Genomic DNA, 22,302 nt, shown 5'->3' with positions numbered 1-22,302 from the left:
AAGACAGAACTTGATCAACATGCCCTTCCCCTAGGCCCTCACCTCCCAGCACAGGGACCCCAGCGGCCAGAGTGGTTGTGGGATTGGTTACACTGAGCAAAAACAAAAAAGAACCAAATATTCTGAGACGAATGGGAACTTGATGTCTCACTGCCTGTGAAGGGACTCCTAAGGAAGGAAGGGGAGGAGACTGGAAGAAGCCCTGAGGTCCTAGACTAGAATTTCAGGACCCACTGGAATGTGTAGGGTCATTCTAGATACAGAGAGGCGCACACACGCACACAACTGTGCACAAACACACGTTCCAGACTGAGTGCTGGGGCCTCCGGGGCCTGGGGCAGGGACCCCGTGGCGACCAGCACGCACAGTGCTCAGACACTGGTCTCCAAATATTACCCTCCACTGCAGGGAAGCTCCCAGGTGCCACGTGGGGGAGGGCAGGGGAGGCACCCGGACACCTCTCATGCTTACAGGTTGAGGGAAACGTTTCAAAAGGATATAGAACCAGCTCGAAGAAGCTTCCACTGATCAATCTAGAAACAACGAGAGCATTGATTACACCCCCTGAACACAGCAGGATCCATGTGTCCACACACGGTGATGAGTGGATGGATGGATGGAGGAGGGTGGGAGGGAGGCTCTTCTTCACAGCAGAAGGCAACCAGTAAATGTGGGGGCATGATGGACACAGCGCCACAGCCTGGCCCCTACCCTGGAGGTCCTGACGCAGTGGGAGCCATGCGTGGGTGCTGAGGCCAGGGGAGGGGTGACAGGGACAGAGCAGTGCATGACCCTGGACCCCTCCTCACACAACACTAATAAACACCAAGGGACTAGACAACTACACAGTGGGGAAGGCTGCTTTCTTAACCAAGCGCTCAGTCAGGTAATCAAGGCTAAGGTCACTAGCAGCAAGAAGTCCATACTGTCGGCCTAATGACATTGAGGATCGCCCAACAGAACAAGAAGCCTGTCCTCTCTAACACTGTCAGGAATGCAGGCATCAGGCACAGGCTCACAGCACGTGCCAGCTGGACACTGCACACGCCCTGGACAGGTGGTGAAGTGCAAGCAGGTCTGGGAGCCTGGGCCATCGGGGTGTGATGTCCTGATTGCGGGGGGGAGGCGGGTGCAGCGGTAACCTAAGAGCATGTCCAGCATCATCAGCATTTTAGGGGTGATGGATATCCGTCGGGAACAGATTTTGTACACATCATGTATAACACACAAGTGCATAGGCACACTGCGTGTGTAGAGAAGAGGTGCTGAAATAGAGGTGCTAAGTGTTCAGAACCGAGGATCTGGATATGGAGATTCTCACACTGCTCTTTCAACTTTTCTAAAGATTTGAAACTATTATAAATTAAAAGAAAACATGTTGAAAAACGTTAATCAATATTTTCTGGAAAGACGGTGCCAGCGGCATCAGAGGTTCTTAATCTTCCCAAAGGCCAAAGAAAACCCAGAGCAGCTAGGAAGCAAAACCAAACGCCAGCAGGCAACACATAGAACAAAACCAGTGGAGACGAGCTGCAAGCAGCCACAAGCCTGGAGACTACCTCAAAACTATGCGCGGAAAGCTGCCGGGCACCTTTGAGGTCTCAAACCCTCGGGGTCTTCACCAAGAAGAAGGGCAGGTTCACCTGAGAGCGGCCACTAGACCGGGCTGGTACTCTGACTGTGGCCTTGCCACCAGGAGCTCTGCCTGTGACCAGCCAGGGGCCCACACGAGAGGAGCGTACTCCTCTGAAGCTGAGCAGGACAGGACAGAGGAGACAAAAAGGTCCAGCTAAGAGTCGAGAGGGGCAGAGCCAAGAATCACAGACAGCACACGGGTCACCATGTGGAAACTATGGAAGAGGAGCTCAGTGAAGCCAGCACATCTTCAAACTGCCTCCTCCTGAAGGTTTAAGACCACACGGTTCACACAAAAGTGAACCACGAAAAGGCTGAACCCCAGACAAGCTGCCCTAAGGAAAAATGAGAATAAGGAGCAGAACACCACCCAGAGAGATAATGGAAAACACCAGAGACACAATCAAGAAGAGATCAAAACTATCATGTCTATTTCCAAACAGAGACACTGAGAAAATGATAAAATGCGTGAAGAACAACATAAATCAGGATTAGCAAAACTTGGAAAATGAGCTGACAAAGTCAAGGAAAAACTAGAAACAAAAGAGAATTTCAGTTGAGAAATGAAGACTACACTAAAAAAGAGCACAGGAGCAAATAAAACAAGTAAGGAAGAAAGAAGACAGTGAGGATGATAAAAAGCACCAAACTTTTTAAAAGAGAGATGAAAAGGATATAAGAGAACAGGCAAATACTGACGGTAGATACGAAAGATACAACATGTGAATAACAGGAATATCTGAAGACGAAAACAAAAACAGAAAAAACATTCAAGAAAATGTTCCTGAATACAAAAACATTCAAACTGCATGTTGAACGAACACAACCTCTCCCCAAGAACAACAACCTAAAAACAGCCGATTCCAGGTAAAATGCTTGGCTTTAAGGGAAAAGAATTCTGTGGGCAACTTCGGGCAGAAAGAACATATGAAACACAAGAGAAATAAAATCAGACAGTCATCAGACAGACAGCAAACCTTTTACACCAGGAGAAAATATCTAATGTAACTACTTACTCAAGGAAGAGTCTCAAGCAAAGAACATGTGAGCCAAGGATTTTATAGCTATCAAAACTGTCGTCAATGTGCACAAATCTGGGGAACTCAGCCCCCAGGAAACATCCCAAAAGAATCCAACAGAGAATAAGATTTGGAAAGTCAAATGACTAAACAGATATCCCCACAGACTAGTCAGTATTAACCATCAAGTTACTTATGGAACTAAGACTACCATGAAACAGCCACGTGACGTAACCAAAACACACGCGAGTGACCGTCCTTGCCCGAGTACAGCCCACCCTACGTCCTCATTCCCGATGTCCAGCCAAAAGCCCAAGGCCTTTCCTAGGAGTAAGGATCATACCCCATGCAAGACCCACCCTGACCTCACAGGGAAGGCAAATGTGCCGACTGAGCCCCGCTGGGTGGGATTCCCACAGACCCTACTGAACGCCAAAGCAAGACACAAACACACATGTTCAAGATGAGCAGCCGGTTGCTGAACTTAAACAAGCATTGACACTCTTCAGAGGATGATGATATATCGTTCACAACGTCCAGCATATAAGTGACAATGACTAGACATGCAGAGAGACAGGAAGCTGTTACCACACTTGCAGGGAAGAGCAGTCAACAGAGATTGAGTCAAGATGACCCAGATGTTGGATTTGACAAACCATCAGAGCAGCTTTTACAAAGAGGTTCCAAGAATGATGGGAAAATCTGGCTTCAATAAGGAGCAGACAGGGAAATCTCAGCAAAGAATTAGCAATGATTAAAAAAAAAAAAAAAAAAAAGACCTAGGCAGAAATCCCAGAGCTGCAAATATGTCAACAAAGGAAAACTTCACTGGACAAGCAAGATGATAGAGAATCTGAAGATAGATCAGTAGAGATTATCCAGTCTCGAACAAAGAAAGTGATTACAGAAAAACAGGTACAGACTCAAGAGACCCACAGGGCAATATCAAGAGAACTAACAGAGGTATACCTGGGAAACCCCACAGGAAAAGACTGAAACAGAGAAAGGTTTGAGGAAGTAAAGGCAAAAGTGCTGCAAATTTGAGGAGAAACCGTGACCTACCAACCGAAGAAGCTCAGAGAAGCCCCAGCAGAGGTCAAGAGAACCAAGTCTAAACAAACAAAGACGACAAACTCCTAAGAAGCAAGACAGTCATCTTGAAACTCATGACTAACAGGAAACAAGGATCAACATCACAGTGGAGCCCTGAATACTACGCAACAACTTCCTTCAGGGTGCAGACGGTCACACGTTCATGGCTGTGTTCAGCTCTAAGAAAGAACAGGAGCTCTGTAATTCTGCAGAGCACACTGGAACACCTCCCATCTTCTTTGCGAGCTGGAGCAAGACAACACGACTAAATGAGAATAGGAGCTCCCTCAGAAAAGAGAGAGAGACCAGCACTAAACTAGGCCTCAGGAGATAGGGAAATGTAAAGTAGCTAAAATTCTTAGAATCGCTTTCCCTGTTCGTCTGTCATTCTATTAAATTTAGTTATACGTATCTGGATTTGCTTGGCCTATTCAAGAAGGTGACAGAAATTAACTTTAGAAAAAACAGAGCTGAAAGAAAAAAACTGTGACTACTCAGGGAAAATTTCATTCAAAATTTTGAGGAGGAAATTCAACCACTTTCGAGTAAACAAAAGCTGAAAAGACCCCATCACCACGTAGACTGCACTACCAGCAACCCTAAATGCTGTCCTTCGAGCCCAAGAGCAATCCTGCCGATGGAGACCCGGAGCTCAGGGAGGGGCACAAAACATCAGAAATGGCAAATCAGCAAGGAAATATAAAAGACAATGTTCTCTTTCTCCCTGAGATTCACAACTGGCAGTTTAAAGAAAAAAAATCACGATACTTTAAAGGAGGATTTGTAATTATATATAAAGATACAAGAGCAAGCACAACAGGGAACTAACAAAATGTGGACAAGTAGAACCAGGCCACAGCTTTCCTTGTGCTGGGATCTGGGCTCACCTCATGTCCACACTCAATGAGGACAGTCACCTCAAGGAAGGTCACTCTGCTGACTGAATGCCCCGCATGGCCTCCAAAGTCAGCCTAAACCTCACTGTATAAGCTACAGAGATCAAACCTCCTCCTGCAAAGGGATGGCTCAAGTGACATCCACAAATAGGTTGATTTGATATAAAGCATCGAATGTAAAACGTATTCTGAGGGCGGTGAGACAACATGTAAATGGTGCGAAAGCCCGACTCCCTGGAGGGTGAGCGGGAGGCCGACGCCCGAGGCCCTCCAGCCCCTGTCCCTGCATCCGAGCGGTACCTCTGGTCCCGATCCCGGTCCCGGGGAGTCCACTTTCCTCTTTTTCCGGGGCCCGATGGCGGCTAGTGCTGTGAGGTTGGCATCTCGCTGCCTCATCTGTGCCAGTTCTTGTTGCTGCATCTTTGTTTTGAAAAGCAAACAGAGACTGTCATTTCATGCATCTTTTTTTTCTTACTACAAAAGTAATACACAGACACCAAAGGGTTTTCCAAATTTTTCTAAACTTTTAGTTTGACTTTTTTTTTAAACAGGAAGTATAGTTTACAATCATAAAAGTAGTAAAGCAATAATAAAAACATTTTTTTAAAGCTCAGAAAACATGAGCAAATTTTGAGAGTACGGAGATCAGATGCCCCAAATGAGAAATTACCATGAAATGTAAAAGCAGGACACAAACGGTTTGCACAGGCAAACACCTGGAGAGGTGTTGGCCGCTACGTGGAGGCCACTGCAGGCACACCATCACTTCCTCAGCCTCTCTCACCCATCAGCGCTCAGGCTGAACACACACACTTTCCAGTGTGCCGTGCAGGTTCTTGGACTAGAAAAGCTTACCTCCTTTGCCTTCTGTTTCAACCTTAACTGTTCTGGATCTTCTTGTCTGGATCGAGACTATTTTTTCAAACAGGTAAAAAAGAAAAATAAGTTATGACCTAAACATTTCTCATCCGACAAACACGTTACCTTATTTGTGACATAACAAAATCTAAGTCTTACAACAGAAAACATCAAATTTTTTAAATGCTTCTAGCCAAAAGATGAAAATTTATCATCACAAAAAACAAACATTTTTGAGAAAATCAATACCACTTGGACAGAAGAACCATGGTGTGGCCTGTGGCAGGTCTGCCAACTGCAGAATCTGATGTGATATGACACAAGGATGTGCGTGCAGGCAGCCCACAGGGCTCCGCTCAGCTAGGGACCTGCCCACAGTGAGTAACCGCTGCTGTTCGAATGCTCCCCGCCCCATGCACCGTGTCATGAGGTCACCCCCAAATACTGCTCGGGCTCCTGGACACCCCAAGTATGTGTATGAGTGCTCGGGCTCCTGGACACCCCAAACGTGTGTGTGAGCGCTGCAGCTCCTGGACACCCCGAATGTGTGTGTGAGCACTCTGGCTCCCAGACACCCCGAGCGTGTGTGTGAGCGCTTGGGCTACTGGACACCCCGAACGTGTGTGTGAGCACTCCGACTCCCAGACACCCAGAGTGTGTGTGTGAGCGCTCAGGCTACTGGACACCCCGAACGTGTGTGTGAGCACTCCGGCTCCCGGACACCCCGAGCATGTACGTGAGCGCTCCGGCTCCCGGACACCCTGAGTGTGTATGTGAGCACTCCGGCTCCCAGACACCCAGAGCCTGTGTGTGAGCACTCAGATGGAGATGGGAAAGCTGAGTGACCCACAAGCACTTGCCTTTGCTGCCCGCATTAAGATCTCTCTTTCCTGTTCGTCTTTTCTCTGTTTTTCAATTTGATCAAGCTGTTCAAAAAATTTGAGCTGAGCCCGGACATCACTTGCCTGTTCGTATCTGTCATCATCCTACAAAAAAGTGAAAACACTGTTTGTGATAAACTTGGGAGCCCAGCCAGACAGTCGGCGTACCGCTTCCGGCCTCCCTCAGCCCAATCCCCAGGCTAGTGCGCAGACTCCAACGTCCCCCCTCCACCTCCCAGCTCCACATCTGATAAGTGCTCTGGACGCTCACATGCCGTCGCAGGTGAGTCTCCTTGGGGCTCACGGGGAAGTTTCCATTTTATACACTTTAGCATCACTTGATTTTTTTTTTTTTTTGGTGCCAAAATCCAGGACTGAACATCATTTGATTTTTTTTTAAGTGACAGCTAAAAGTTTTATAGCAACATAAAAAAACTTTTTTTTTAAGCAAACGGCTACATGCTTTTATTCCAAATGCTGCTCTGAAGGCAGTGCCTGGTAGGGCTGGGCAAGCACCTGGCTGCTCCACGGTGCCCTGAAAGAGGCCCTCCACAGAACAAAACGGAGTGCTGCTCCAAGTCACAGGAGGGCAGGACCCCCTCGGGTCTGCAGGGACAGCTGGGGCCTCAGGTGCAAGGACTCCAGGGGAGTGGGGAGAATGGGTAGGAAGACTCCACCCACTGCAGAGCTGAAGAGGCCCCTGCCTGGACCAGCAGATCAGCTCTTAACCCAGAGGCCAGGTCCCCTCGGGATCCTGCTCCCCAGCCAGGCGGACGGCACCCAAGGGCGCCATGGGGCTGAAAGCAATAGCCTCTTCCCCAAATCCAGTTCTGGGAAAACTCCAAACAGGCTAGACACGTGGCTGCCTACCTCTGCACCTTCCCCCAGGGAGGGACGACAGGGAGTGTCCCCCAGGGAAATGGCAGTTACCTTGTAAGAGAAGTTCTTCTGCTGGGCCGTCTCCGATATCTTCTCCACCAAGTTCTGCAGCCTCTGCTGCGTGGCATGTGACACATAACTCACCACGTCTGGGTGCAACTCCGTGATGCCGTGTTTCTTCCCTGGGGACAGGCAGCACTTTACCATCACTGGAGCTCTGTTCTTCCCTTCACTGTCTTCCTCTTATTCACTGGTTATGGCTTTGTGCGACCCGAGGGCACCCCAGGCAGGCCCGCAGGGGAGGGGGTCTACACCTGCTTCCCTGAGACCACCACTGTCAACCCCATGGAAAGCACAGTCCTGGCAAAACAGGTGACCAGGAACAAGGTGTGTCCCCCAGCCCAGGACAGTTCCACACTGAGCATGCAGCTGTGGTCCACGCCAAGCCCACATGGAGGGCCCAACATCCCAGGGCTGTACCTATTTCTAATATCCTTCTCTGCAGAGGTGCTGGGAGTAGGAAGGTCTCGTCTTTGCAGGACCTTGTCAGGGTGCCCACCAACTCAGAGTTTGTGGCCAATATCCTCGCGCTTTCTTCTGACAGGTTCACTCCAGCCATGGACGCTACATCATTGATGTCATCATCATCCCTTCAGGAAACAAGAGGCGACTCTAACTCAATGAGGGGTAAAACTCTGCGAACTCTGACCCTCAAGCAGGGCTTTCTAACCACTGGAAAGGCACTAACTTATCCTGCATCCTCCTGACCCTCACCTGGAACCTGCAGCCTCGCAAAGCATCTGGTCACTGTGGAAGAATTGGTTCTAGACAACAAGACCTGGGCACTGGGCATGCTGCTGCCATTGTGTGTCACTGGTCCCAGGCCCCCAGGGTAGGCAGGCAGCCCCAGTCATGGCTTTCCCAGAGCTGTCACCTGAGTGTTCAGCCAGGACTCAACCCCACCAGGCCCATCTGGTTGACTTGCTCTGCATATCTGGCTCCCTCACCTGCAGAAGGAATCGTGGCCTCTGGGAGCCCTCGTTTCTTTCCTCTCTGACCCGCCGGTGGACGTGTCTCCCACCTCCACAACCTCCCTCACCCTCATGAGCATCCTTCCCACCCTGCCCGGCCCCCACCTCCTCGCCCTGCCTGGAGCCCAGCTCTGATGTGGGCCCCGAAGGCTCCCAGTGCTGCCAACACCAGGCCTGCTCCCTAAACCGTTTTGGGGCCGGAGCATCTGTGAAGGGAAGGACCAACGGGCCCCCAACATGTGCACACTTCACTACCTCTGGACTGAAACCAGAGGAGATACCGCAGCCATTCCTAGGGCAACACTCAGACCAGCTGCCCGTCAAGAGACCAGAGCACAGAACCTCTAAAGGCTCTGAAACTGATGGAAGGACATGGGACGCGTCCTCTATGAGGACCATGATGCACTCAGAAGGCTGAGCCATCATATCTCAGAAACAAACCTCCTGCCAGCTTGCACAGAGTCAGCTGGCTTGCCTTCCCACCCTGTGTCTGCAGCAAACCTCCCTGAGTTGCTTAGTGGGAAAACACACACATGGAGATCAGAGCTGAGCGTGGAGGGGATGCAGCGTCAAAAGGTGCCAAGGAGCGCTCGCTCCTAGGCACAGGCCGGCACCCACGTGGCCTTCCCTCTGGCGCCTCTTGTACACACTCCTTACCGAAACGAGCCTCCCCCAGGCTCCTTGAGTTTATTTTTCTGTGCAGCAGCAGCTTGTGCGGAGACAGTAGAAAGAGCTTTGGTTCCAGGTAACACAGCAGGTTTCACCACAGGGACTGCAGAGCAAGAGACAAGGGTGTACCCCCTGCACAGACTCGTGCCAGGGCTGGGTGGGCCGAGGGAGGCCGTTACCCACAACCCGCCACGAGGAAGATTCCTAAACAGTAAGAAACACCACGTTACTAACTCTAAACTAGAGTAAAAGTGCAGGCAGCCTCTCTCAAGTGCTTATTTTCCTGCATTTCATCAAACTTTCTGAGGTGTAAGAATGACTGCTGGTAAGGAATCCAGTCCTCTAAAAACCATGCTGCCAGGGTGGGGACTGAAGGGCACAGTGAAGCAGCCAAGCTTGAGCTATGAGTCCCACAGTGACGAGGACCACGTGGACAGGGTCAGGCACTCACCTGGCTGCAGCTGGTTCAGCTGGATCTGCTGGGGCGTGGTGAGCACGATGCGGTTGTGGGGCTGCCGGAGCGCAACCATGGGCGTCTGCGTCAGTGTCACCTGCGGCGGCCGGATCAGCGCCCCAGGCTTGGGCGGCGGCTGGATCACCTGGGGAGAGCCCGTGGGGCGCATGAGCACACACCCCCACCCCGAAAGGGGCTGCTGGCACCCGTCCCCAGGGCAGGGTCCAAGCCACCCCAAAGGACCGGGCAGGCTGGATGGTGCCCCAGGTCTAGTGCCTCCACACGACCTCGAGCTCCTGGAGCAGAGCCGCACATGGGGCCCTGAGGTCAGCACCCAGGGACAGGGTCCAGAGAGCTCCTGAACCAGCAGGAACAAGCGGCTTCTCCCCAGATGCCAGCATGGGTGCCAGGGCCACCTCACACCCACCACAGCCTCAGGCCAGATGCTCAAAACCCAGTTTCTGAGTTTTACAACAGTCACCTGGGGGCCTGCCCTGTGCTACAGGCACTCGAGGAGGGGGCTGGGGGGGTGCCCTAGACCACGTTCTCTCTGCAATAAATCCTGTGGAAATTCATGCCGTCCGGAAGAACAGATGCACGATGGCCCCCGGAGGTTCAGGCCATGTTCTGGCACAAGCTCAGGGAAAAGCCTCAGGGTTTCCTGTCCCCACAGGCTTCAGGGACAGCAGGCGATGATCGCAGGGCCTGACTCTGTGTCTCGTCCTTCTGCTGCAATGAAGCAGGACCAAGGCAGAGCCCTACCCTTGGGGAGGGGCGCAGGGAGCCCTGCCCTCACACTGGCACACTGGCTCAAGGCACACTGGCCCCAGCCGTGGCCAGCAGACACTTCTCCATCTCTGTGGAGCCCATCTTCGTCACCACCAATGAAGGCAGAAATAAACACAGATTTCAACTTGAGCAGGTGAGAGACCAGCACTCCCCTCATGACTCTGATGACCACCTGAGTATCACTTGGGCGTTATCATAAAATACATACTCTACAACCTACGAAAGTAACACAAAGACCTGCATTGTTTGATTAAATTTCTTAACTGTCTATAGGAACATTCAAAAAATCTAAGATCATGGCATATGGTCCCATCACTTCGTGGCCAATAGATGGGGGGAAAGTGCCACATTTTCTTTTCTTGGGCTCCAAAATCACCGCAGACAATGATGACAGCCATGAAATGAAAAGACGCTTGTTCCTCGGGAAAAAAATCTATGACAAACCTAGACAATGTATTAAAAAACAAAGACATCACACTTTGCCGACAAAGGTCCATATAGTCAAAGCTAGTTTTTCCAGGAGTCGTGTACGGATGTGAGAGTTGGACCATAAAGAAGGCTGAGCGCCGAAGAATTGATGCTTTTGAACTGTGGTATTGGAGAAGACTCTTGAGAGTTCCCTGGACTGCAAGGAGATCAAATCAGTCGATCCTAAAGGAAATCACTCCTGAATATTCATTGGAAGGACTGATGCTGAAGCTGAAGCTCCAATACTATGGCTACCTGATGTGAAGAGACGACTCAGTGGAAAAGACCCTGATGCTGGGAAAGGTTGAAGGCAGAAGAAGGGGACAACAGAGGACGAGATGGTTGAATGGCATCACTGACTCGATGGACATGAATTTGAGCAAGCTCTGGGAGATGCTGAAGGACAGAGAAGCCTGGCATGCAGCAGTGCATGGAGTGGCAAAGAGTTGGATACCACTGAGCAACTGATAAACAGCAGCAGGAACAAAGGACCTTCCCAGGTGACTCAGCGGTAAAGAATCTGTCTTCAGCCCAGGAGACACAGGTTCAATCCCTAGGTCAGGAAGATCCCCTAGAGAAGTAAATGGCAACCCACTCCAGTATTCTTGCCCAGAAATCCCCATCGACAGAGCAGCCTGGAGGGCTACAGTCCATGGGGTCACGAGTTGGACACGACTGAGCACACACACGCAACTTAGGAACAAAACCCCTTTGAAATTAGAGGGGAAAAAAAAAACAGCAACTGCCTTTCTATGCTTGGCGAACTCCACCTGCCTGCTGGAGCAGGTTCAAACCTCACTCTTTCCAGCAGAGATGCCTTCTCCACAGCTGCACAACCAGAACCTGGATCGGAACCACACCACACCACCCAGATCAGTGCCAATCCACCATCAGCAGCTGCACACCTGGGAAGCTCAAGGCCCCGAACCACGGCTGCAGAGCTGGGTCCTAAGCCATGAAAACTGACGTGCCCAACGCTCAGCACTTGCGTTGGTTCCATGTGTTTGGGCCGTGGCTCCTGATTGAAGACAACGCCCGGCTGAGATGCACCACACACACGCTGTGTCCACTTAACCCAGGGACACTCTGAACCGTCGTACAGGTAATGGACGTGCCTGAGGGTAGAAGCCGACAGGCTTACTTTGCTTTACTGAGAAATAAACTACGAACCTGCAGGGCCCTCATCTCAACCTGACAGTTCACTACTCAGGACTTAACACCCCAAACTCCCCCTGCCAGTTTCTCTGGGCCACAGGCAGGTGGGCAGGTGGGGAGCAGGGCAAGGCTCGGCCTTCATACCAGCGGTGTGGGCTGCCCCTGCTTGCCGACGCCCACCTGCGTGGGCTGCGTGAGGCTGATGACAGGGGGCTGGAGGGCGCTGGTCACGGTGGCCGCCGTCTTCCCGGCCGTGCGCTGGACCGAGCCACTGAGCACCACGGCGGTAAGTGCAGTGGTGGCCTGTGAGGCCGGTGGCTGCTGCTGGCTCTGCTGGATGAAGGCCGCGGAGTCGGGGGTCAGCTGTCTCAAAGCGGGCAAGCTCCTCTGGGCGGAAAGACAGACATGGGGTCGGCTGGCAGCACTACCCCTTCTTCTGACCCAAAAACACATGACCCTGAGAATACGCCCCAGCGTCGGTGTGGGGCTTCAAGGGACCCAAGTGTCAGCACCCCACACTGTCACTGCCGCTGGGCAGGGTCACCCTCAGTGAGAACTGGCTGGAAACATTTAAACACCAACCAGAAGTGGCATTTCTGACAGGCGGTTAAAGCGCATTAGGGCAGCAGAGGCGTCTGAGTGACACCTGCCTCCCAGCAGTACGGCCCCTTCAGCCTTGGGCACACGGGCCACCCTCTAAGGGGACAGGGCCCTTCTGGATCCTCAGGTGCAACACGACACTGTGGTCCCAGCAGTGGGGGTCTCGAAACTTACAGCAAAGCCTCCAAAGAGAACACTTAACAGTCTGTCTCAGGGGCTTGAAAGCTGCAAATGCACCGGTGACAACCGGCAAGTCCACCCTCCCCAGAGGAGCCCGCCCCGCCCCAGCCAACACTGGGCGCTCGCAGAGGGCTTCGGATTACCTTCAGGAAAGGCACAAGGTAAGGTTGAGGTGAAGAGTTAAGTTCTCGGTATAACCTACTAGTGAAATCTTCTGCTTCGATTTTTCCATCCTTAAAGACAAAATTCACATTAAAATTCCTCTGTGAATACAAGTCTGCACACATGTATCTTTATTCAGTATTTCTCCAGGTCTCGAGTTTTACAAACAGTTATTCCTCCCTCCAGGCTGTGGGCTCACTGTACCTCTCCTCAACTTTCTTACTACCACCGCACATCAGGCATTCTGCCAGGAGAAAGACAAGCCTAAAAGTACCCTTGAGACCAAGTCAGAAGGTAAGGCAGGCCAGGGACACCCTTCCCTGGAGAAACCACAGCTACACTGAGACCCCAGAGCAGCTGGGGTGCCACAGAGAGAAGCACATGCCCAGATGAGAGGGGCCACAGCAAGCGGGCATGAGCCCGGGAGGACCAGAGGTGGGCAGGGACGGGGCAGCACAGGTGCCCTGGAGGCGTGAGCACTGACCCAGCTGGCTCTGCCCACACCCAGGAGTCCTATGAGACAAGGTGCCTACCTGCACCCTCTCACGTGGGGTCACCTCCCACCGGCCTCCAAGCCCGGGGCTGCTGGCCCCAAGTCAAGGAGGGAGCAGTCAGGGCTGCAAAGAGGGCAGGACGGGGGTCCCAGAACCCTGAGAAGGGCACAGCACAGGGGGATAGCGCTGGGCTCTTCTGGGAAGTGAGAGAGATGGTGAGATGAGCCTGTGCTTCCAGTCCCAGGAGGGGCTGCAGACAAGGGGCCGTGGGAAGAAAGAACAGCGTGTATTTTACTACAAATGTTCATTAAAAGGTAAACTGTAACTGAAACAAAAAAACCTGGGAGTTCTTGTTCCTCTCAGGTGAGACTGTTTTTCAATCTCTTAGTTTCCTGAAAATATTTAAGGCGCGTCTGAAGTGATCATTTCTGCTGTGAGAGCGCAACTTCACTCCTTTCCAGCCCCAAACCCACGTGTCCAGCACAGGGGCAGCTCCCCTCCAGCTACAGCCCGTGGCATGGAAGAGAGGCTGCAAGCGGAGGGTCAGCGCTGACAAACCCAGCAGCAGCAGGAAAGAAATGGCCATCAGCCCGTGTGCTAAACCACCAGGCTTCCTGGACAAAGAAACTGAGAGCAAGGAAAGAGCGGGAAGCAGGGGACCCCAGGCTAACAGCGACACAGAGGCAACAGCCAGAAGTGAACCTGACGACCGACCAAGCCCTGCAGGTGACACTGGACTCAGCTTCCAGAAGCCTGGGGGCTGCGAGGATCCCCAGGTTCCCAGGTTATGTCCAGGAATCGGGGCTTGATACCTAGAGACTGGAGAGGGTCTGTGGCAGCAACACGGCACAGTAGACGGAAAGCCAGGTAGGTAAGAACTCAGGGCCTATGAAGCCTTCAGCTGGCCCGCAAGGGCTCGTCACTCTCCCTTCCACTTCCGTGTCACTCAAAATCCTCCGTGGAAGACGTGGAGGAATGAGAGGGAAAGCCCTTAAAACACCCACCATCTCTTTGGTGAATTCATATCAGTCCTGTGTGGCCAGCATGCCAAGCGACTGATGTGGAAAAGGAGATGCTGGGAGAGCTGTCCAGCTGCGAGGCTCCGAGAAGCCAGGGGTGAGAGCGTCAGGGCAAGGGGAGAGGGGCCCAGACTGCAGCCGCCGCCCCCACCCCGGTAGACTGCAGCCGCCACCCCCGGTAGCCAAGTACTGTGCTCTAAGGCAGGGGCCGGCGTGCGGGCTGGCATAGCCAAGTACTGCGCTCTAAGGCAGGGGCCGGCGTGTGGACTCTTACCAGCAGATTCTGTACCAGTTCTTTCACGTTAGCAGCCGTCTCTGTAGACTGTTTACCAGACGAAGCCAGTTTTATTAACGTAGATAAAAAATTTTTACATTTCTTCACGTTTTCCATAGTTTCCTGGATAGAAATTAAGAAGGTATAAGTGAAAAACTCTTACAAAGCAGACTGTTATCATAGCCTTTGGTCTAACTAAGATGCTGTGTATCATACAAGAAATGTGTATTTCTTCTCTAAAATGTCTTTCGGGAAAATGCAGTTACTCTCATCGCCTGATGATGGGAGTATAAGCCAAAACATGTGCTCCCAAGGCACAGATCAAATTCACAGCTCACTCAGCCGAGCAACTCTTTGAGAAATGTAACTGATAAATGCAAAAAGACAATCTACAAGACATTCACCGTGATGTTTCTTAAGGTAAAGAAAAACCGATACCTAAGTGCACAATAAAAGGAACAGAATCATGACACAGCTACTAAAAAAGATGCTGAAAAACACTCAGCAAAGAAGCATGAAAAAGTTTTAAATCACAAACAGAGCACAATCCCACTGGTTTAAACATTCATCCGCATGTAGGAAAATCGCTGGAAATAAACTTGAGGAGGACGCCGCCACTGCTGTGGCAGGCTACAACTGCTGTGCAGGCCCCGTCATCCCTGGATGCAGCTGGTCTGGGCTTCATCACACAGACATTCCCACAGCCCGAAAGCCTGATGCAGGATGCTGGGCCCTTCCTGCGGCCCTGCAGAGGCCACTGCCCTCAGACCCCGTCACGTACGGGGCCATGGAGACTCCAAGGGCTCCCCACGTGCACGCTGGGGCAGCATGACCTCAACACACAGCCCCGTGGCTCCCGAGAGGTGGCTCTCACCGTGGCAGCTGTCGAGGTGGTGGTGGCCCCTGGGACCGTCCGCTGAGGTGTCGCCGTCTGAACAGCTGTCGCTGTCCCAAGTGAGGTTGTCTGAGCAGTGCCACCCAAAACAAGTTGAGGCTACGAGAATCCAAAGCATGAGGTAAACAGATGGCCTTCGTGAGACTCCCTGCAACGGGGCAGGCCCCACAGGACCCGCGACCTTGAGGGACCGTTTCAGCCCCATGGCTGACCGTGACCCCGAGAGCTGCCATCCTGAGCACCAAGGAAGCAGGCCTTCACACCTGCAGCAAAAACTGACAGAAGCAAAGCCGCGGCCAGAAGGAACCTGGCCGTCAGGAGCCAATCCAGAGTGTCCCAGTGAGGCCAGGACAAGTAGCTTTTCACAACAACCCAGATCACATTTCAGAAGTTAAAAGGAAAAAATAGGAAAACAGAGAAACTGAAAAGCTCATCCCCTGGCTCGTGCAGGGAGGCTGGTGATAAGAGAGCCAGTATGTCCCAGGGCAGCACTGGGACTCACTGGGGTCCCGGGCTCCCCTCCGCTGCCAAAACACCCTTCTCTGCTCTCCCAAAGCGAGTCACATCCAGAAACGCTCTGGAAATGGTTTTTGACCAGGCAGGGGCCCCATGTAGTCGGTGCTGAGAGGGAGGGGTGACTTTGTTCAACAAATACATTTAAACAAACGAACAACTAGACACCAAACAACAACTGGGCTCGTCAAACTCTCGCGAGTTCTAATCCCATGTGAGCAATCGTGCAAATGTCCACTGCTTCTCTATCGTAAATTAGCACTCTTCCAATGTAAAAGTCTAGACTTCTCCAATTTCTCAAACTTTCTTATGACTTTGGAAGGCAGGGGGCAGTATAACCCTGAGCATGACTCGCATGCGGCTGCTCTCAGCAAAGCAGGTCCCGGTGCCTGCCTGCTCCAGGAGGTGCTCCGATAGCGCTGCTCATGGGGGGGCAAAGGGACAGGGGGGCCCTGGGCAGACAGCTATCTGCAACCTCAAGCTGTAAACACTGGTTTCCCAGGAGAAACGTCAGTCAGAAGAGATGGTGGGCTTTCTTTATCACTGATGTTTTCTTTCACTTGTAACATTAAGCACTTATTACTTTTGTAATAAGAAAGTAGCAAATAAAAAACTTCAGAAAGAAAAGGGAAGGAACCAACCAGTAGGCATAGCAGAGCTGCTTCTGGACAATCAGAAACAACCAGGGCACATCCAGTTCTTGGAGGTTTTCATTTCCATCAAAATGCTCCCCTCACACGTGCTCCCACTAGCCCCATAAAAACACCTTCCACCTGGATTAATACTGAGATGGCAGACAGAACCTGTTCTGATAAGCCTGGTGCAAAAGCTCACAATGAACTTCACTACCTTCTCAGAAAAGGCTCTTCTCTCTACAACTGAAGCTCAAGACACTCCAACCAAGCTGAACTTGGTCAGACGACTCCCAACCCCAGGAAGCGCCACTGCCGTGCAGCTCCTGTAGCGGGAAGAGACTACCGAGCTCGTCTACTTGGGACCAACTGCTCCTCCAGCTGCTCTGAAAGCAGTGTCACGGCTGCGAGCACCAAGAGACAGATGAGGACAAGGTCAGGGCAAGCAGGAAGACCAAGGCGAGTGAGGAGGCCAAGCTGGATCAGGGCCAGAAGCCCCCACGCCGCGCTGCCGGCACCCACCAGGGAGGGCACTGTGAGAACTACACACTAACACACACACAGCGAGGACACGCCCTCCTCGGTGCAGCACACAGGCACGCTGCAGCCTGTTCCTGCCTCAGGGACACCGCACCGTCAAGTGTCAGTAGGGGCATTTTTTTAATTGCGCTTCCAGCACAGTGGGAGGCTTCTGGAAGTGCGGCTGGTGCTAAACTCTCTAGTTTTAGAGAAGTCTGGCCTCCCCTGCGCTGGTGGGCAGAGAAAAGGCACTTTATTCCAAAGCATCTCCTGCCCCAAATCCCGAACCCTGGCATCCAGCACCCAAACTTGTGAGGCCCTACCCCTGACCCCAGCATCGTGGGCACCACCCAGCCCCCAGCTCACCTGAACCCCGGGCGAGCGCTGCAGTGCGGTACTAGGCTGTACCGTCGTCTGGGCCTGAGACACCTGCTTGATTATGGTCGTTGGGGTCACCTGCCGTGCAATAATGGGGGTCCCGGGTGCCTGAAAAACAAGGAGTTGTCGCCTAAAAGGAGGGAAGTGAGAGGCAGCACACCACACGGTCCTTCCTTCAGCACAGAGAGCACCCTGGGCCCCCAAGGTAGGCGCCAGAGTCCGCGAGGCCCCCTGATTGTCACCATATAACTGTAACACACTCCTTAGCAGAGCCTCCCACGTGGTCTTCGAGGGATGCGTGTATCTGGGAAATCAACACTTTGATTTCCTGTAATCACACAACAGTCAAAGTGAACATCTTACAAATATCTGACGGAACGGACCTCCACAGACCCTGCGAGCTGCTCAGGGCTGTTTCAGATGCTCAGGGAGGGGCCCCTCTGTCTACAGCGCAGGGACACCAACTCCAGGGGATGCAGCTGAAGTCACAGGACAACAGAGCCGTCAGGACCCCTCTAGTCTCCATGTTAGTCTCTGACCAGTCAACCAGCTCAGAAGGGGCAGAAAGGCACCAGGAGGCAGAACCTGGGGGAGGGGCGAGTCCGAGGCACTGAACCTGTCCTCCTGTCACAGCCTGGGGGAGGAGGAGGCACAGCCTCGCAGTGGGGCGGGGGGAAGTAGCCCCCAAGGCTCACACATTTGTGTGTGGTGGGGGGGCTGTTAACATAGTTCTGCAAAGCTCCTCTGCGCCCCCCTGGTCACAACAGCTAACGAGGCTCAGGGCTCACTGGGTCCCGCGCTCAAGTGTCCTAACTATCCGTCATGGCCCTACAGGGTGGCAGGATCTGCACTTTGCAGAGGAGGAAATGGAGGCACAGAAGGGGGGCTGCCACAGAGGGTGGGCAGCAAAGGGGTGCAGGTTGGAGACCCGAGTTCCTCCCAGGGCAGCCGAGCCATCCCACCCGACAACCCCCGCAGGCTGGGCGCGTGCTCACCTGCACGGTGGAGATCTGCACGGGAGGGGCACTTGTGGGGGTGGCCGGGCGCGGCGCCATGGTGGTCTGCGGCTGTGCCTGGGCGTGCGCCTGGGCCTGCATCTGAGCCAGGGCCTGCTGAGGGATCATGAGCAGCTGCCCATTCTCGCTCCGCACGAGGACCATACCTGGGAGGCGGGGGAGGGGGCTGGTGTCAGGAATGCGCCCCAGGGCCCGACTCCACGGGGAGCCAACAGCCCTGAGGAGGAAAGGGAGCCGCTATGAACCCTGTCCCTGAGCTCTGAGCACACCTGCCGGCAGAGACGGTGCACAGGACGACAGAGACATGAGAGGAGTTTTCACCGATTCAAGGAGGAGCCGTCAGCCAGGCAAGCAGAGCTCCTCACACCCCGTCCACCCCACAGCACCCCACGCCGGCCTGCAGGTCAGGAGGCCAGGGAGCCAGGGCCTGGCAAGAGCCCTCACGGCCAAGTGTGCTCCCCACAAGGCTGCCTGAGTGGCCAAGTGCACAAGGCTGCAGGTGTCTCAGGAGAGGTCGCAGCTGGAGCCTCAGACCCGAGCCCTGCCCAGGAGCAGGTCACCTCCCAAGCCCACCACTGGCTCTGGGGGAGGCAGCCTGGCCTCTTCTCCCATCAGGTCCCCATCCCTGGGTACTAGGCTGGACCTCGAGACAGCATTGCCCACCACTCACATGCCTGGGGACATGCCTGGAGTGCCCGAAGCCCAGACACTCCTTCCAGGAACAGGACCCCTTGTGTGTCCATGGTGACCTGGGACCCCCCTCCCCGACAGAGACACAAAGACACGGAGGACCACTCACCCTTCATGGGGCTCCAGCTACATCACTGGAAACCAAATCCTAGCAGGGAGTGTGACATTAATTCTAGCTTCAAAAACCAGGACCAATTACATCCTAGATTCCATTAGAAACAGTAACACAACTTTCACACAATTTCCCATGACGGATTAGTGATGGGGCTGAAAGGGAGTCCTATGAACACCTTGCCCCAAAGCCAGGCTCGCAGAGGGTGGGCACGAGGCACCCCATGGAAGAACTCAGCCGGGCAGAGCTGTGGCCCAAGGAGCCCACTGAGTAGGAAGCCCCACAGGGGCAGCTGAAAACCTCAAGGCCAAGAACCTCCTGCCAGCCATCACAACAACAGGTGTTCCTTGCTGAGCCAGACGGGAGCTCCATCCAACATACACGTCTTTGGAGCTGCTGGTCCCGGCTCCTTCAACACCCATCATCACATCAGGAAATACAGCCTTTCCCCAGGGTCACATCTGCAACTCCCGATCAAGAAGACCCACTTGTACGTGTGCCCATTATGGGAGCACCCTCCAAGACAACCCTTTCAAATGAGCCATGCTGCAGCAAAGGAAAAAAGCAAAACAAAAAGACAACCCATGGAATGGGAGAAAATGCTGCCTAACGATGCAACCTACAAGGGATTAATCTCTAAAGTATACAAACAGCTCATGCAGCTCAATATCAAAAAAACAAACAAAAAATTTTTAAATGGGCAGATCTAAACAGAGATCCTTAAACAACTAAAAACAAATTTATCACATGATCTAGGTATTGCTTGCTATCCCACTCCTGAGCACATATCCGAAGAAAACTGTATTTTGAAAAGATACACACACCCCAATGTTCACTGCAGCATTATTTACAACAGGCAAGACAAGGAAGCAACCTAAGTATCCACTGACAGATGAGTGGATAAAGACGACGTGATACATATGTACAATGGGATATTACTCAGCCATGAAAAAGAATAAAATAACGCCATATGCAGCAATATGGATGGACCTAGAGATGATCACACTAAGTGAAGTAGGTCAGAGAAAGACAAATATCATATGATATCACTTGTATATCTAAATCCAAATAAATCTAAATCAATATGTCAATATCTAAATCAATCTAAAGAATTGATACAAATGAACTTATTGACAAAATAGAAATAGACTCAGAGACTTAGAAAGTAAACTCACCATTACCAAGGGGGAAGGTGGGGCTTCAGTTCAGTTCAGTTGCTCAGTCATGTCCGACTCTTTGCGACCCCATGAATCGCAGCATGCCAGGCCTCCCTGTCCATCACCATCTCCCGGAGTTCACTCAGACTCACGTCCATCGAGTCGGTGATGCCATCCAACCATCTCATCCTCTGTCATCCCCTTCTCCTCCTGCCCCCAATCCCTCCCAGCATCAGAGTCTTTTCCAATGAGTCAACTCTTCGCATCAGGTGGCTGAAGTATTGGAGTTTCAGCTTCAACATCAGTCCTTCCAATGAACACCCAGGACTGATCTCCTTCAGAATGGACTGGTTGGATCTCCTTGCAGTCCAAGGGACTCTCAAGAGTCTTCTCCAACACCACAGTTCAAAAGCATCAATTCTTCAGCACTCAGCTTTCTTATAGTCCAACTCTCACATCCATACATGACCACTGGAAAAACCATAGCCTTGACTAGACGGACCTTTGTTGGCAAAGTAATGTCTCTGCTTTTCAATATGCTATCTAGGTTGGTCATAATTTTCCTTCCAAGGAGTAAGCGTCTTTTAATTTCATGGCTGCGGTCACCATCTGCAGTGATTTTGGAGCCCAAAAAAATAAAGTCTGGCACTGTTTCCACTGTTTCCCCATCTATTTCCCATGAAGTGATGGGACCAGATGCCATGATCTTCGTTTTCTCAATGTTGAGCTTTAAGCCAACTTTTTCACTCTCCTCTTTCACTTTCACCAAGAGGCTTTTTAGTTCCTCTTCACTTTCTGCCATAAGGGTGGTGTCATCTGCATACCTGAGGTTATTGATATTTCTCCCGGCAATCTTGATTCCAGTTTGTGCTTCTTCCAGCCCAGCATTTCCCATGATGTACTCTGCATAGAAGTTAAATAAGCAGGGCCACTTTTTTTTCGGGGGGGTGGGGCGGGGGGGAGGCGGGGTGCAGAAAGAATACTGGAGTGGGTTGCCATTCCCTTCTCCAGGAGATCTTCCCGACCCAGGGATTGATCCTAGGTCTCCCGCATTGTAGGCAGATGCTTTACCGTCTGAGCCACCAGGGAAGTCTCACTAATCATTCAGTTCAGTTGCTCAGTTGTGTCCAACTCTTTGCGACCCCATGAATCGCAGCACGCCAGGCCTCCCTGTCCATCACCAACTCCCGGAGTTCACTCAAACTCACGTCCATCGAGTCAGTGATGCCATCCAGCCATCTCATCCTCTGTCGTCCCCTTCTCCTCCTGCCCCCACTCCCTCCCAGCATCAGTCTTTTCCAATGAGTCAACTCTTCTCATGAGGTGGTCAAAGTACTGGAGTTTCAGCTTTAGCATTATTCCTTCCAAAGAAATCCCAGGGCTGATCTCCTTCAAAATGGACTGGTTTGATCTCCTTGCAGTCCAAGGGACTCTCAAGAGTCTTCTCCAACACCACAGTTCAAAAGCATCAATTCTTCGGCGCTCAGATTTCTTCACAGTCCAACTCTCACATCCATATGAGAAGGGTAATTTAGATTGGGTTTAACATATATACACAGCTACACATAAAATAGGTAACTGGGACTTCCCTGGTGGTCCAGTGGCTAAGATTCTCTGTTCCCAATGCAGGGGGCCCGGGTTCAATTTCTGGTCAGGGAACTAGACCCCACATGCCACAACTGAAGAGTCTGTATGCCAAAACTACAGAATTCTAATGTGTACATACATGTGCTCAGTTGTGTCTGACTCTCTACGACCCCAAGGACCGTCACGCCAGCCAGGCTTCTCTGTCCAGGGGATTCTCCAAGCAAGAATACTGGGTGGGTTGCCATTTC

The 22,302-nt window shown here is 52.1% G+C and overlaps 1 protein-coding gene across 1 annotated transcript in view; it reads right to left on the bottom strand.

The window, feature by feature from the left end:
• The window catches only part of TAF4 (TATA-box binding protein associated factor 4), a 64,965-nt gene that overhangs the window by 9,408 nt on the left and 33,255 nt on the right, over positions 1 to 22,302 (bottom strand). Inside the window, 13 exon segments of the mRNA XM_070381464.1 lie at positions 4,943 to 5,062; positions 5,498 to 5,554; positions 6,361 to 6,486; positions 7,312 to 7,442; positions 7,741 to 7,910; positions 8,949 to 9,063; positions 9,412 to 9,559; positions 11,971 to 12,213; positions 12,750 to 12,839; positions 14,556 to 14,678; positions 15,430 to 15,549; positions 17,481 to 17,600; positions 18,488 to 18,654. Coding sequence (XP_070237565.1) covers positions 4,943 to 5,062; positions 5,498 to 5,554; positions 6,361 to 6,486; positions 7,312 to 7,442; positions 7,741 to 7,910; positions 8,949 to 9,063; positions 9,412 to 9,559; positions 11,971 to 12,213; positions 12,750 to 12,839; positions 14,556 to 14,678; positions 15,430 to 15,549; positions 17,481 to 17,600; positions 18,488 to 18,654 — 1,730 coding nt within the window.

This window comes from Bos mutus, chromosome 13 (genome assembly GCF_027580195.1).
Source record: "Bos mutus isolate GX-2022 chromosome 13, NWIPB_WYAK_1.1, whole genome shotgun sequence".
Lineage (NCBI taxonomy): Eukaryota > Metazoa > Chordata > Mammalia > Artiodactyla > Bovidae > Bos > Bos mutus.
This window is presented reverse-complemented; position numbering and strand designations above follow the sequence as displayed.